At 37.4% G+C, this 15,435-nt stretch overlaps 1 protein-coding gene across 1 annotated transcript in view; it reads right to left on the bottom strand.

Annotated features, from left to right (window-relative positions):
- LOC113068240 (unconventional myosin-Ig-like) overlaps positions 1-15,435 on the bottom strand; it is a 51,647-nt gene that overhangs the window by 35,248 nt on the left and 964 nt on the right. The window contains exons 2-12 of the mRNA XM_026240898.1: positions 14,164-14,372; positions 13,667-13,760; positions 12,705-12,870; positions 11,252-11,305; positions 11,068-11,166; positions 10,775-10,891; positions 10,317-10,523; positions 9,744-9,889; positions 9,526-9,640; positions 9,267-9,437; positions 8,940-9,010 (exon numbers count right to left, since the gene is read on the bottom strand). Coding sequence (XP_026096683.1) covers positions 8,940-9,010; positions 9,267-9,437; positions 9,526-9,640; positions 9,744-9,889; positions 10,317-10,523; positions 10,775-10,891; positions 11,068-11,166; positions 11,252-11,305; positions 12,705-12,870; positions 13,667-13,760; positions 14,164-14,372 — 1,449 coding nt within the window. The remainder of the gene's footprint in view (positions 1-8,939; positions 9,011-9,266; positions 9,438-9,525; positions 9,641-9,743; positions 9,890-10,316; positions 10,524-10,774; positions 10,892-11,067; positions 11,167-11,251; positions 11,306-12,704; positions 12,871-13,666; positions 13,761-14,163; positions 14,373-15,435) is intronic.

Below are 15,435 nucleotides of genomic sequence, written 5' to 3'. Positions count from 1 at the left end.
GTAATCCACAAACGTTACCCAAAGGCAATGACCAAACCAACGAGGCAAACAGAGTAATACAGAAAACAGGCAGAATAACAAGACCACGAACAAAGACAGGAGAACCAGAACACAAGGATTGCAATTGCAATAATTACATATACAAGACTTAACAATGAATGAAAAATAACGCTAAGGCCATGTCCATATGTACATGTAGCAATGTAGTTCCTTCTTCTGTTTTTTTTTTTTTTTAAATCTCCGTCCACATGAAAATGCAAACGCATGCTATGAAGCACTGTCAAGAGCATGCCAAACCAACAGGTGGCGATATAATCTTAACCGTAAAACCATGTTGGCCAGTCAGAAGCCTGAAAAAGTTTCCAGTAGGCAGTGATGACAGCGCATGATCCGTTGTCACAAGCTAAAAAGTTTTGCTGTCTACACGACAATGCTGCAACCAGAATTTTTGAAAATCTTCACCCTGGCTGGAGTTTTCAAAAAATTTCGGTTTCATTTCATTCATCACCTGGTACTGCATTTGCATGTGGCCAAAACACGTGGAAAAATCTTTGTTTTGAAAATAATCTTGTTCACGTGGACAGGACCTGCTATAGGGTGAGCTTACCATGCTAATGAGACACAGGTGAAAACAATGAGTGCTGATGAGACCTGTCAGAGGATTATGGGGCATGAAGTCGACTGGCAGAAATCTGGGATGGAGTGCCCTCCAGCCGGTGATCATTACAACTGAAAATTGCTTTATAGTACAGTAATATGCTATTCTGAACATAGCCAAGAAGTAGACTACATTAAAGGAAAGACACAACGAAGTGGGGGAAAAAGGCATCAAGAGAAAGGGGAAGCGAGAGACATAGAGTGAGGGAAATAGGTCATGGGTTGGTGGGGCTCTGACAAGAGGCTGGTCAGGGTATATATTTAGCGAGACCTTCCTCCATCACTGACACAGCTGAGCCTAAGGGATCTCACAGATTTTATTTTGTAAGTGTGACTGAGGGGTTGACATGCTAGTTCTGACAGTCCTGATGCTAAGAGAACTACCTAGTGTGTGTGACTGGGTGAGAGTGAGACATCCATCTAGCAGATCTGTATGGCTATGGCCTATGCATTCTCAGACAAATTCAAAGTATTTGTCACAGAACTGTGATTGTGCTTTGTGCCTTAACTGTAGGGTTGTCATAATAATGCCATTCAGTGCTGTGGACTGAGTCCTCTGCACTCTTGACCCAATTATCAAGCCTGTAACATGTGGCTGCCGACACAGTTTATCCCATTTCTCGGACCAGTTCTGAAAGAAATGCTGAATTTACAATACTCTCCTTGACTTCTCCTACCGGCTTTCACGGTTCACTCGCTCAGATTCATGAAGAACAGATCTGAGAACAGTTTCAACATAAAACAAAACTGCAGAAATGCACTGTTAAACTTTATTTCAAGACTAATTTAGCTTTAATCAGTTACTTCTGCAGTTACACTTAAGCAAATGTTCATTAAGGAACAAAAAGGAAACCGAAGTGAAAAATATGTCATCTATTTTCAGAGCTAAGCCCTCCAGTAGCTTCTCTCTGCTCCTCTTTCCTCAATGAGAAAAGGTCTTGCTATTTTCTAAATGAGGACACAGCCTTTGCTGAGGTACAGCAAACTGCAGACATCTACACCAGCAGCAACTTCGTGTATTTATAAAACGGCATCTTCCAACCTTTAAAGAAACTCACCTTCAGATCAGCACGTCAGCATTAAATCAAAACTCACACTGTCCTAGTTCTCTAATGCTGAAGGTCTAATGTCACAGGCCTTATAATATAGAAATTAACATAATTATAACATGAATTCAAGAGGTGGTACTGAACTGGTCACATCCTTGGACTTGTTCATGACCATTATGTCCATCTTCAGCGGTCAGTGTCTACCACAAGAAGTGGTACATGTAGAGTATAGAATGAGTCATATGGCACAGTGAGGACATTTACTGCATTGACAGTAAACTCTGCTCTAGCACAAAACCTTATGGCCACGCCATACCTTCATCACAATGTTATGCAAGTTCTGTAATGTACGTGTATTTTCTAACATGACAAATATTGCCTGTATTAGTTATTTCAGCAAAAAGGGTGATTTGAAACATGTATCTTGCATTGTTTGCTCTTGAATGAACTGATTATTAAAATAACTAAACTGAAAGATCACCAAAATTACCCGGAACATTTGTACCAGGAACTTTTTTCCCGCCAAGACCTGTTGCTTTCTGCGTTTCCACCGCAGTTTAAAGTACCAGGAAGATTAGGCAAATAGACTGGTGACGTAGGTCTGTGCGCATTTCTCAATACGAAGTACGCTGATTTTGGACGTGTATCCTCGGTAGTTCAGACTTTGTGCATTCGACTCCGGAGTGTGATGTCTGTGACGACGCAAATCCGGTAAATCTGCAAACAGCACCGTACTTGATAACTTCAGTCAGCTCGTCTTGGCTACTGCAATTTTCCTCTCTGTATATTTACAATAAAACAAATTATGATATCAAATACCACTGCCTCCTTTCGTTTTCATTTAAACATAATAACAGCTGCAGAAATTTACTTAGTTCAGGGATATGTGTATATATACAGCCATTACAGCATATAATTATGTATGTTATAAACATGAGCTGCATCTAAAAGGCAAAAGGGGAGGTGTTGCTTCTACTAATAACAACGTTTTCAGGATTTCTCAGAGGGCAGGCTTCAAGTATAACTTGTTTGAAGTAATGGTGCTTTATATAACATTATCCAGAGAAACAAATGTTAATGATAAATTCCCTTTTATGTTTGTACTGGCTACTGTATACAGGCCACCAGGGCACCATACAGACTGTATTAAAGAGTTTGGTGATGTTACATCCGAGTTAGTTCTGGCTGCAGATAAAGTTTTAAAAGTTGGTGATTTTAATATCCATGTTGATAATGAAAAAGATGCATTGGGATCAACATTTATAGACATTATGAACTCTATTGGGGTTAGACAATACGTTTCAGGACCTACTCATTGTCAAAATCATACTCTAGATTTAATACTGTCACATGGAATTGATGTTGATAATGTTGAAATTATGCAGCCAAGTGATGATATCTCAGATCATTATTTAGTTTTGTGCAAACTTAATATAGCCAAAATTGTACCACAAAAGACTGCTTTTTAAGTTTTCTTCCTGATGTATCCAAATTCCTTAGCATATCCAAAACCTCAGAACAACTTGAAGATGTAACAGAAACTACGGACTCTCTCTTTTCTAGCATTTTAAGAACAATTGCTTCTTTATGCTTAAGGAAGATTAAGGAAACCAGTATGACACCATGGTTTAATGAGCATATTCGCACCCTAAAGAGAGCAGCCCGAATAATTTAGCGCAGCTGGAGGAAAACAATACTAGAGGTATTTCATATTGCTTGGCGGGAAAGTAACCTATCCTACAGAAAAACATTAAAAACTGCTAGATCCGATTACTTTTCCTCTCTTTTAGAAGAAAACAAACATAACCCCAGGTATTTATTCAATACAGTGGCTAAATTAACAAAAAATAAAGCCTCAACAAGTGTTGACATTTCCCAACATCACAGCAATAATGAATTTATGAACTACTTTACTTCTAAAATCGACACTATTAGAGATAAAATTACAACCATTCAGCCGTCAGCTACAGTATCGCATCAGTGCACTATAGACCCCCTGAGGAACAGTTCCACTCATTCTCTACTATAGGAGAGGAAGAATTGTATAAACTTGTTAAATCATCTAAACCAATAACATGTATGTTAGACCCTATACCATCTAAGCTCCTAAAAGAGGTGCTTCCAGAAGTCATAGATCCTCTTCTGACTATTATTAATTCCTCATTGTCATTAGGATATGTCCCAAAAACTTTCAAACTGGCTGTTATTAAGCCTCTCATCAAAAAACCACAACTTGACCCCCAAAAAACTAGTTAATTATAGACCAATCTCGAATCAGCCTTTTCTGTCCAAGATACCAGAAAAGGTGGTATCCTCACAATTACATTCCTTCTTAGAGAAAAATGGTATATGTGAGGATTTAGACTGTATCATAGTACTGAGACTGCTCTCCTCAGAGTTACAAATGATCTAGTCTTGGTTGTATATCTCTATTAGTTTTATTGGATCTTAGTGCTGCGTTTGACACAACTGACCACAACATGCTTTTGTATAGACTTGAACACTTTGTTGGCATTAATGGAAGTGCATTAACATGGTGTAAATTGTACTTATATGACCGCCATCAGTTCATAGCAGTGAATGAAGATGTATCATATCGATCACAAGTGCAGTATGGAGTACCTCAAGGCTCAGTACTAGGGCTGCTACTCTTCACGCTTTATATGTTACCCTTGGGAGATGTCATCAGGAATCATGGTGTTAGCTTTCACTGTTATGCTGATGATGCTCAGCTCTATATGTCTTCGTGCCCCGGTGAAACACACCAATTTGAAAAAACTAATGGAATGCATAGTCGATATAAAAAACTGGATGACGAGAAATTTCTTACTGCTAAATTCTGAAAGAGGTGTTAATTATAGGACCTAAAAACTCTGCATGTAATAACCTAGAACACTGTCTAAGACTTGATGGCTGCTCTGTCAATTCTTCATCATCAGTTAGCTGTGCTAATTGATCGCAACCTTTCCTTAGAAAGCCACGCTTCTAGCATTTGTAAAACTGCATTTTTCCATCTCAAAAATATATCTAAATTATGGCCTATGCTCTCAATTTCAAATGCAGAAATGTTCATCCATGCATTTATGACCTCAAGGCTAGATTATTGTAATGCTTTATTGGGTGGTTGTTCTGCAAGCTAAGAAAACAAACTACAGCTAGTCCAAAATGCAGCAGCAAGAGTTCTTACTAGAACCAGGAAGTATGACCATATTAGCCCGGTCCTGTCATCGCTGCACTGGCTCCCTATCAAACATCGTATAGATTTTAAAATATTGCTTATTACTTATAAAGCCCTGAATGGTTTAGCACTTCAGAATTTGAATAAGCTCATTTTACATTATAATCCTCCACATCTGCTATGTTCTCAAAACTCAGGCAATTTGATATTACCTAGAATATCAAAATCAACTGCGGGTTGCAGATCATTTTCCTATTTGGCGCCTAAACTCTGGAATAACCTACCTAACATTGTTTGGGAGGCAGGCACACTCTTGCAGTTTAAATCTAGATTAAAGAGCCATCTCTTTAACCTGGCTTACACATAACATACTAATATGCTTTTAATATGCAAATCCGTTAAAGGATTTTTAGGCTGCATTAATTAGGTAAACCGGAACCGGGAACACTTCCCATAACACCAGATGTACTTGCTACATCATTAGAAGAATGGCATCTACGCTAATATTTGTCTGTTTCTCTCTTGTTCCGAGGTAACCATAGCGCCAGATCCAGTCTGTATCCAGATCAGAGGGTCACTGCAGTCACCCGGATCCAGTACGTATCCAGACCAGATGGTGGATCAGCACCTAGAAAGGACCTCTACATCCCTGAAAGACAGCGGAGACCAGGACAACTTAGAGCCCCAGATACAGATCCCCTGTAAAGACCTTGTCTCAGAGGACCAACAGGACAAGACCACAGGAAACAGATGATTCTTCTACACAATCTGACTTTGCTGCAGCCTAGAATTGAACTGCTGGTTTCGTCTGGTCAGAAGAGAACTGGCCCCCCAACTGAGCCTGGTTTCTCCCAAGGTTTTTTTCTCCATTCTGTCACCAATGGAGTTTCGGTTCCTTGCCACTGTCGCCTCTGGCTTGCTTAGTTGGAGTCACTTCATCTACAGCGATATTGTAGACTTGATTGCAAATAAATGCACAGACACTATTTAAACTGAACAGAGATGACATCACTGAATTCAATGATGAACTGCCTTTAACTATCATTTTGCATTATTGACACACTGTTTTCCTAATGAATGTTTTTCAGTTGTTTTGACGCAATGTATTTTGTTTAAAGTGTTATATAAATAAAGGTGACTTGACTTGACTTGACAATGAAACAACATATTATATAAACTTGCCTTTTATTTTCATTTTAACATATAAATTGTATACAGACCAAAGATAACAGGTTAGATTTACCCAAAATGAATTATATTTTATGGTTAAGAGCTAGCGGCACATATCAGAAGGTCTAGCTGAGGTGAGGCTGCTCTCGGCGGACACATGAGGACTGAGCTCCCGCTGATCGCATGGAGCTCACTGTCTCCGAGATTGACTAAACAAATTTTTAAATAGGATCTATCTTTATAAATAAACCACAGATTTGAGTTATAAACAACAACATTCTTACCTGAAATACTTTTAAAATTAAATTTCATGACACAATAAAAGTAATATTTTGAAAATGATCCGAATAAATGGTGGTTGAACCCAGCCAATGCTGCGTGAACTGAACCAATCAGTATGTTTAACGCCCAAGTCCCGCCCCCGAAAGTTCCGGAACTTTGTAAAAGTACTACCTCGCCAGCAGGGACTTTCTGAGGGAATTTTTTTTACCTGGAACTTTATTAAGTTCCTGGTTCCTGTGGTGGAAACGCACCGAGTACCAGGCCAAAGTCCCTAGTTCCTGAGTAAAGTTCCTGAAACGCGGCAAATGTTGTGTTTGTGATGAAATCAAATGTCCTCAATAGATATTACAATAATCTTATATTTTGAAACATTGATTATGCTGACTTAAAACATGTATAACTGTAATGAAAGCATGCAATCAATTTTTAAAAGAACGACTAGTGATTGTTTGTTTGTTTGTTTTATCAAAGCAAAAAAAAAAAAAACAATTGTAATGCCTTTTTTTATTTTTATTTTTATTTTTTTACTTTTTTTCTTTCTATTATTTATGTATGCTTTGGGTGGATGATCCAATTAAATCCAGATTGATAAAATCAAGCCCTTAATTATTTACTGCCAAATATTCTATTAGTTTCTGTCACATTTTGAAAGTTTTATTTCTTGATTGTTATTCTAACCCACAGGGCAAAGTTACGTCCAGTGGACATCTTTTTTATGTCTTTGCTGACATTGAAAATACGTCCACTGAGGAGCCAGAATGAAAGTTTTTATGACGTCTTTTTTTGACGTCTTCTGTACGTCTGATTTAGACGTTCACAGAACCTCCTTAAGGTTCATTTAGGCATAACTTATACAGTTTCTGGACCAAATCAACACTCTCAGGATTTAGACTCGTGTTATTTCAATGTAATTTCCAGACACTGTGTTTGTCTTAAAATCAAGAAAATAAAATAATCTTGATGAAATCATGAAATAACTGATGATTGAGCATGTGGTAAAATCAACTGCAAATCAAAGACATTCAATCTCTGAAGATCTCAGCAGAGGAGGATCAAACATCTCCACAAACATGGAATCATTAAATTGTCTTTATTTCTGTCAGACATCTAGAGAAGCTCTTATTGAGAATTGATATTGGATTAATTTGACGTCACCATTGTGGTGGAAAGTGTTTGGTTTAGTTGGGATCTTGGTCCTCATACTTCTTGTGTTAGCTTGTCTCTTATTGCTGTAACTATGTGTTATAAAGCACTCCTATTGTGGTAGAGAGCGTTGAGCTCAGGTGTTCGCATCTTGCTGATAATGGTGACAAAATTATAGCAAAATAAGACATCAGTGTTTTGTTGCAACTATATTTATTTTCTTGGATAAAACTCTTGTAAAAAAATAAAATGTACATATACTTTTTTATTTTTTTTACAAAATAGATCATTTTGGATATGCATCACATCGATGGTGACATTCAAAACAAGAAAAAAAAGGATATGTTTGTCCTATGAAGTGGTTTTGATTCTCACCGTTGTTGTGATGCATAGCTGGAATATTGATGTCTGTGTTTGAGTGCATGATGCTTTTACTCAAAATATTTAAATTACATGAATTTTCTTCAAAATAAGCAAGCATTTTTCTTTTGGTTGTTCTGTAGATTTAAAAGGCTTGGGGGTGATAAATGAAAAATAATAAAATAAACAAAGCTAAATTCATAACCTCAGGTACTTAATAAGTGATGAATTTTTCATCATCAACAAAGAAATGATACCACCTGAGTTCTCTTAATTTTGTTTCTCTTTACTGCAGTTAAAGCAGTCAGAGACAGGTTTATCAAAGAAGTAGCTATACCAAGATCCCAACTAAACCAAACACTTTCCACCACAATGGTGACTTCAAATGAATCACGTATCAACATTTAAACCTCTGTTAATTCTCAATAAGAGCTTCTCTAGATGTCTGACAGAAATAAAGTCAATCTAATGAGTGAAGCTGATGAAGCTGTTTGTGGAGATGTTTGATCCTCCTCTGCTGAGATCTTCAGAGATTGAATGTCTTTGATTTGCAGTTGATTTTACCACATGCTCAATCATCAGTTATTTCATTATTTCATAAAGATTATTTTATTTTCTTGATTTTAGGACAAACACAGTGTCTGGAAATTACATTGAAATAACACGAGTCTAAATCCTGAGAGTGTTGATTTGGTCCAGAAACTGTATAAGTTATGCCTAAATGAACCTTAAATGATGTTGAAAATATTTCTACTGACCACTTTTGAACTAGTTTTTAACCTTGTAAGCAGGTTCTGTGAACGTCTAAATCAGACGTACAGAAGACGTCAAAAAAAGACGTCATAAAAACTTTCATTCTGGCTCCTCAGTGGACGTCTTTTCAACGTCAGCAAAGACATAAAAAGACGTCCACTGGACGTAACTTTGCCCAGTGGGAAGTGTCATTTTGTTTTTAAGAACTGAATGGCAGATCAAGGTGGTATAATGACGTCAATTTCAGATTCAGCTACACTTGTTTCAGAATGAATTCTGAAATTATATATATATAGATTTTATTTAATTTTTTTCACTCATCAAATGAAGGACTTTGAAACACTCACGTAACATCTCCTGCGTAGTGTCGGATACGGAAATCTCGATTGAACTCCATGGTCTTGTCGGCGGGACAGAGCTGAGAGAGAGAAAAAAGAAAACCATCTAGGTTTCAGCGCTCATGACTTCAACAGTTATCAGACTGCATGTTTTTGTTTCTGTGTGCATGTAATGTAAAATAATACTGCCCCCTTCTGACCCTACTGTTAAAATGAATACAGCCAAATACAAGTCTGGTCAAATGAGTTTGCAGTTTTTTTCCACAATTCATGGCAGGCCAAAAAGTCAGAGGACAGCTGAGGCCGGAAGGAATGGTATCTCTTCTGAGTGCTTACTTTCCGGGAGGTGTAGTGAGGGTGCTGGCCCAGCTTGTTGTTCATGCTGTCCAGGCAGACAGTATCTGTGACTTTCCCTGCAGTGAGACAGGCTTCATCCAGGACGGAGATGATACCTTTATGAGGCTGCTCCACTAAATCCACTATGATCTGATTGTTAAAGTATTCAATCTAAAAGAGAGAAAAGTCCAATTTAGAGAAAGGGTGCATGGATTTTATTTCAGGTTCAGTATGGAATGTTTCTGTGCATTATGCTCACATGTTGCCAGGTGATACCCTCTCTCTGGTACTCGTCCTGCTCCTGTCGTAGAATAAGCTCAATGAAGAGCTGCTGTAGCTTCTCGTTGCAGTAGTTAATGCAAAACTGCTCAAAGCTGCAGACATGAAATGGGTAAGAAAGAACCAACCACAAAAAAAAAAAAAAGTCAAAATTTTTAATGCCAAACAATAAGTACTCAATAATTAAATGGCACTGACCTGTTGTTGTCAAAGATCTCAAAGCCATAGATGTCCAGCACACCTATAACAGTGTTTTTGCCATGCAGGGCGGGATTGTAGTCCTTCACTTCAATCACATTATTGATACGACCCACTATCCATGCAAATAATCTCTCATATAAAGCCTACAAATGAAAGCTGTGCCTTAATGATAACAACTACACATATCACGTGAACATATAATACAGCAAAGTCATATTTAAAAAGGTCATACCAACATTTATAATTTCATTTCTTTCCTGAAGTTCCCCCAAAAAACTGAGTTCCAAACAGTACATTTTCCACACTCCCCGACACTGAACTGAAATTACTGATGTAATGTTGTTTCTTTGTGTTCATGTATTTATCCCTTTGTTGTCACAAAGTTTCCTAATGAGCTGTTTCTGCAAGTATATAGTCTTTCAAATGAAGAGCGCTTTACATAGCACACTGGTATATTTTAAAGGATGAAAGAAAACTGGATGTTTCGTATGACCCCTCTAAGAATCTTTGCGTAATTACAAAAACTAGATGATGGATGAGCTACAAACAAGAAAAACGTTCTGCAGTTACCTTGGCAAAAGCGTCTCTTCCATAGCTAGCTTCCTGCTGGCTGTGTCCCTTTTCAATGACCTCGCCACCCCCAGTAGCCACTGTACGGTACAGAAGTGCTTTTCTGGTATTCTCGGGATCTGTGGACGTCAGCTCAGATATGTGCTCCACTGTATCTTCTCCGACAATTATGACATGTTCACCATCACTTGTAAACTGAAGGCTACCCTGAAACAGTAACATGGCAATGCATTTAAACCAGTGGGTCTCAACCAGGGCAACGTTCAGTTATTGGATTAAAATACATATATATATATAATTCAATTTATTTATTTTACTATATTGGGCCTTCATATAGTTTGTTGGACAATCTTAAAAACAGAAACAGCGCTTTAAACATCAATTTAACCCTGCACTGACCACAAACAGAGAGAAAAACAGAAGAAATCATCTTCCAAAGCACTCATTGTGGAACTGACCAGGTGTAGGATTGTACTGAGGATCTTGTAGATGGAGCTGATCTCTTCAGCAGTGAAGCCGATCACTTTTAGCGCTGCCATCACGGCTTTGTGGCATAAGGAGTCATTGTTGGACGCCTGTGAAGATGATTTGGAATAACAGAGAGACAGAAAAAGAGACTGAGAAACATCAAAACATTTGATGGTATATTTCATATAGTAATAATGTGGTACAGTATACAGAAGCTCTGATTCGATTCTTTCAGTCTCAAATGGTTAGTCTGTGTCTTCAAAAACACAGGATGAGTACGTACAAGTGTGACGGAGGCTCCTTGACTGGTGTAGGCATATTCTGCAGGATCTCTCTGCAGATACAAAGACTTCAGCAGTTCATCAGATCCTCCACGTAACACCTGCATAAACAGAACATATAAATGCTGATCTATGAGAATTGTTGGTTAAAAACTGAATTTTGGGAAACCGTTCGGAAGATCTCACCTGATAAAAAGAGTGGAAATTTCTCTCTCCCTCATGCTGCTGGACAACTCTTGACTGTAAGTACAGCAAAGTATCTGTGTTAATTGTATTTTCGGTGATTTACAGTAGGGCTATGACTCTCAGTCCTCCCGAATAATCTCTAAAAATACAGCTGAAAGCCAGCCAGAACTACCTCATCAGTCAGTTAAATAACTGCTCTTGGTCACTTGTCACTTGTCACTTTAATCAGACTTAATAAGATATTCTTAATAAGTGATTTTTTGCACTAAAAAATCTTTTAACTGCACTGTTGTTCACTTCATTGATTTGCACTATATCTGTCATTTACCTTGCGCTGCTTTTTTTAACTTTATTTTTAAACTTTATTTTTAATTTTTATTATATGTCTTTTTTTTATATCATTCCCTTATTGTATAGCAATTTCGATTCTCTGTATGTATGTACTGTACATGTGGAAATTGACAATAAAGCAGACTTGAACTTGAACTTGAACTTGAAGAAGTGAAGGAATTAAAGCATGGTATTTGTGTACACTCAAGCCCCCAAAAGAGGCCAATTCACATAAACAGCACAAAAATAAGCCGTTTTATATTTATAACTATTATTTTAGGAATGTTTCAACTGTTTCGATAGCGCTATGTCAGTATTTTAAATCTTTTCATGTATTCTCCGAGAAGAGATTAAAAGTGTGATGGGGCAAGCACCTTCTCTTTTAACTTTTACTAATATTTATTAACATTTCTGAAGAGCACTGATGGCTTTTTATTCTCAATATAATATAATAAAGAAATATAAATAAAGAACAAAAGCCGATTAACTATAATAACTTTCAGTTGTTATATCTCAGCTTGCAAAAAAATGTGCTAGGAACATTTTGCTAACGTTTGTTATGAACGTTATTTCTTTGTTACTTAAATGTTCTTCGAACGTTCTGAAAAAAAGTGGTAACATTTAAAAAAAAAAAAAAAAAAAAAAAAAACATTACACGAACATCCCAACTAAAACAATTCAAAATAAAAGCATTCTATGAATGATGTAAAAATATATATTTAGTGCTAATGTTTTGGGAACATCATTAAAGACCAGATAAGGTCACTGTTCTGAGAACGGTCCTTATTATCTTGGGATCATATCGGATGGGAGAAAATATCTTAGAACTGTCATTATTTAACACTTATTAGTGACTTTTCAAAAATAACAAGCATATTACAAAACTGTCCCCATTTTAAATAATAATAATAATATAATTGTTTGGGTGCCAAACAAAAGAAAAAAAAAATAGCCTGCACATAACAACAAATTCAGTAAAAACACTCTAATAGTGACCTAGCTGAGACCGATCACCATATACAAATAGAACAATTATTATTGTACGAGCCTGTGTCAAGTTTCAATCATATGTCATGTTTATGATGTGTTTTCATTTGTATTGATATGATCCTGAAGAGCTCACCTTCTCCAGCAGGTAGTTGTTGATGTGTCCTCCTGTGGGGTCTCCGTTAAAGTTGAAGTTGATGTCCATGTATTTGCCAAAGCGGCTGGAGTTATCATTGCGGTTGGTCTTTGCATTTCCAAAGGCCTCTAACACACAGTTGGATTTCAGGAGCACATTCTTCACACTGTGGTAGGATGCAGATAAAGAAATAGACAAAAAATTAGTTTTTCGGGGTACATGTAGTATATGGAACGCAATAAGAAACTCCGCATCATACTGCCATCTAACGATAGAAGATGTTCAGCTTCATCCCCAAATAAACTACAAAATAGTCTATTAAAGCTGCAGTAGGTAACTTTTTTTTTAAAAACATATTTTTTACATATTTGTTAAACCTGTCATTATGTCCTGACAGTAGAATATGAGACAGATAATCTGTGAAAAATCAAGCTCCTCTGGCTCCTCCCAGTGTCCTATTGCCATTTGCAGAAACTCCATCGCTCCCGGTAAGAAACAACCAATCAGAGCTGCGGTCCGTAACTTTGTTTGTGTTCAAAATGTAGAAAAATGTATATAATAAGCAAGTACACCATGAATCCATTTTCCAAACCGTGTTTTTAGCTTGTCCTGAATCACTAGGGTGCACCTATACTAAGTGTTTATATTCGGACTATTTTAGATTGCTTCGGGGGTACCGCGGCGGAGTAACCCAGTACCTTTGTGATTCTTCATAGACATAAACAGAGAGAAGTAGTTCCGGCTACGATGTTCTTCCGCAAGACGCAAGCAGTTCTGTTTATTAACCGCTAGAGCGTCAAAAGTTACCGACTGCAGCTTTAAACATGAACATTTGGCATTTTCATTTCAGGCATTTCATTTTCATACAAATCTGTTTTTACTATACTATTGAGCAAATAAATGTGATAAAATGCTTTTATAAATAAATGTAAGTTAGCTGTCAGTATCTCCAGGACACTGACCTCTCGACCTCTGCCCTTTGGCCAGGGTTGGTGATCGCTGCGATGTACTGCATAATGTACTTGCTTGCCTCAGTCTTGCCTGCTCCACTCTCACCTGAAACACAAGATTTGTATGAAAGCGTCTAGACAGTAAAGTCTTTGTTTATCAGTTGTATTCTTCCCTAATCAGAGACACAGTAGATAAACTCTCTCACACACGGTTCATCACAGAGTGTAACGTCACCTCGAGCTTGATCCATAAGTCTTTTGAGGATCCTTCAGTCATCATTACATTGCACTGAATTATATGTTTTTGCCCTCCATAATAAAAACTAAAGAACTTCGGTCATTTAAATCTAAGCATTTGAATCAAGTCACATTAAAATCTCATTGATTTACATCACAAGCTGTCAGCATTTTATTTTATCTTTGACAATCCAGTTTGATTGTTGTGTTGTTGATCACTGTACAATTGTTGTTTTATTCAGCAGTGACTGTGCGTTTAGCAGCTGCTGTACCTGAAATGACGATGCATGTGTCTTTGGCTCGTCTCTTCATGGCTTTATAAGCAGCGTCTGCGACAGCATACAGGTGAGGTGGGTTCTCATACAGTTCTCTGCCCCTGTAGTCCTCAATGACCTCCTTCCCGTAGATATCCAAGTGTCTGTACGGATTGACTGACACCACTACCTCTCCAATGAAAGTGTAGATACGGCCTTTCTCAAACCTGAAAACAACAAACAATACTGTGAGCGATGTCAAGATGAAGAGCAGGAACAGCTTTAACAAGACTCATTGTTTGCATCATAGTGCTGGTTTGGTTTAGTTCCTGATAAATGAACAGACACAAAGAACAAACTATGGATGCAGTGAGTGTCACTGTATGGTCTGATGGGTTGCATTTAATCATAAATCATACTTGGAGGTTTAAGATGAAGTTAGGGATAGGAATACATCCTGAATTTGTGTCAACATTAATATAATGAAACACCACAAACAGCATCCCTTTTTACTCTATCGAATATCAAAATACAAGTGGAGATTAATTTAAATTGAAAAAAGTGTCATGATGACTTTAATTTTGGTATATGTGCCACTCTATGTTTCTCAATGTCACACGCCCATATTCAACAGGAAGTGATACGGGGCTGGGAAGTGAGAACAGGAAGTGCAGTGCCTCAAGATGACTAACTTTCTGAATTTCAATGAGCATAAAATATAGCGTAATCTCGGTAAAAAAGAAAAAGTAAAATACAAGTAACAGGTTATCGCTTCCTGCTGTACAGCTAAAATACATAGACATCTGTCCGAAGTTAAAATGCATTAGTCATTAAAGCCGATAAATTCTTTATCGTCTAACAAAACAAGCACATTCATATTAATGTCTACCCATAATTCATCATATTTAAGGATTGAACTGATGCCTTCCCTCAGCATATTGTGAACTTAATCGTGTTTTGATGTATGAATGTATGTACAGTCACATGAGGCCTGGTCATACCTCAGCTGATAAAATGCACAGACCGGACAAGAAACTATTATTATTATTTTTTTGTTTCATGAGGTTTCAGAGGCGTAAGACTCCGTGGCAGACAAAACAAGCGCGCAGTGAAACTTCAAACACTTTTTAACACTCTCATAAAGTCTTGTGAAAAGGTCATCTGATTCAACCCGGTTTAACCGATGACATCACAGACGAGGGCCTTGGGTGCAAATGCTGCATGTTAAAGGAAAGGAGAACTAGAAGCCTCTCATTTCATCATCAGAACTACTAAGATCCTACGGGCTGG

This window comes from Carassius auratus, linkage group LG44F, assembly GCF_003368295.1.
Source record: "Carassius auratus strain Wakin linkage group LG44F, ASM336829v1, whole genome shotgun sequence".
Taxonomy (NCBI): domain Eukaryota; kingdom Metazoa; phylum Chordata; class Actinopteri; order Cypriniformes; family Cyprinidae; genus Carassius; species Carassius auratus.
Note: the sequence above shows the minus strand (reverse complement) of the source record. Positions and strands in the feature narration are given on the sequence as shown.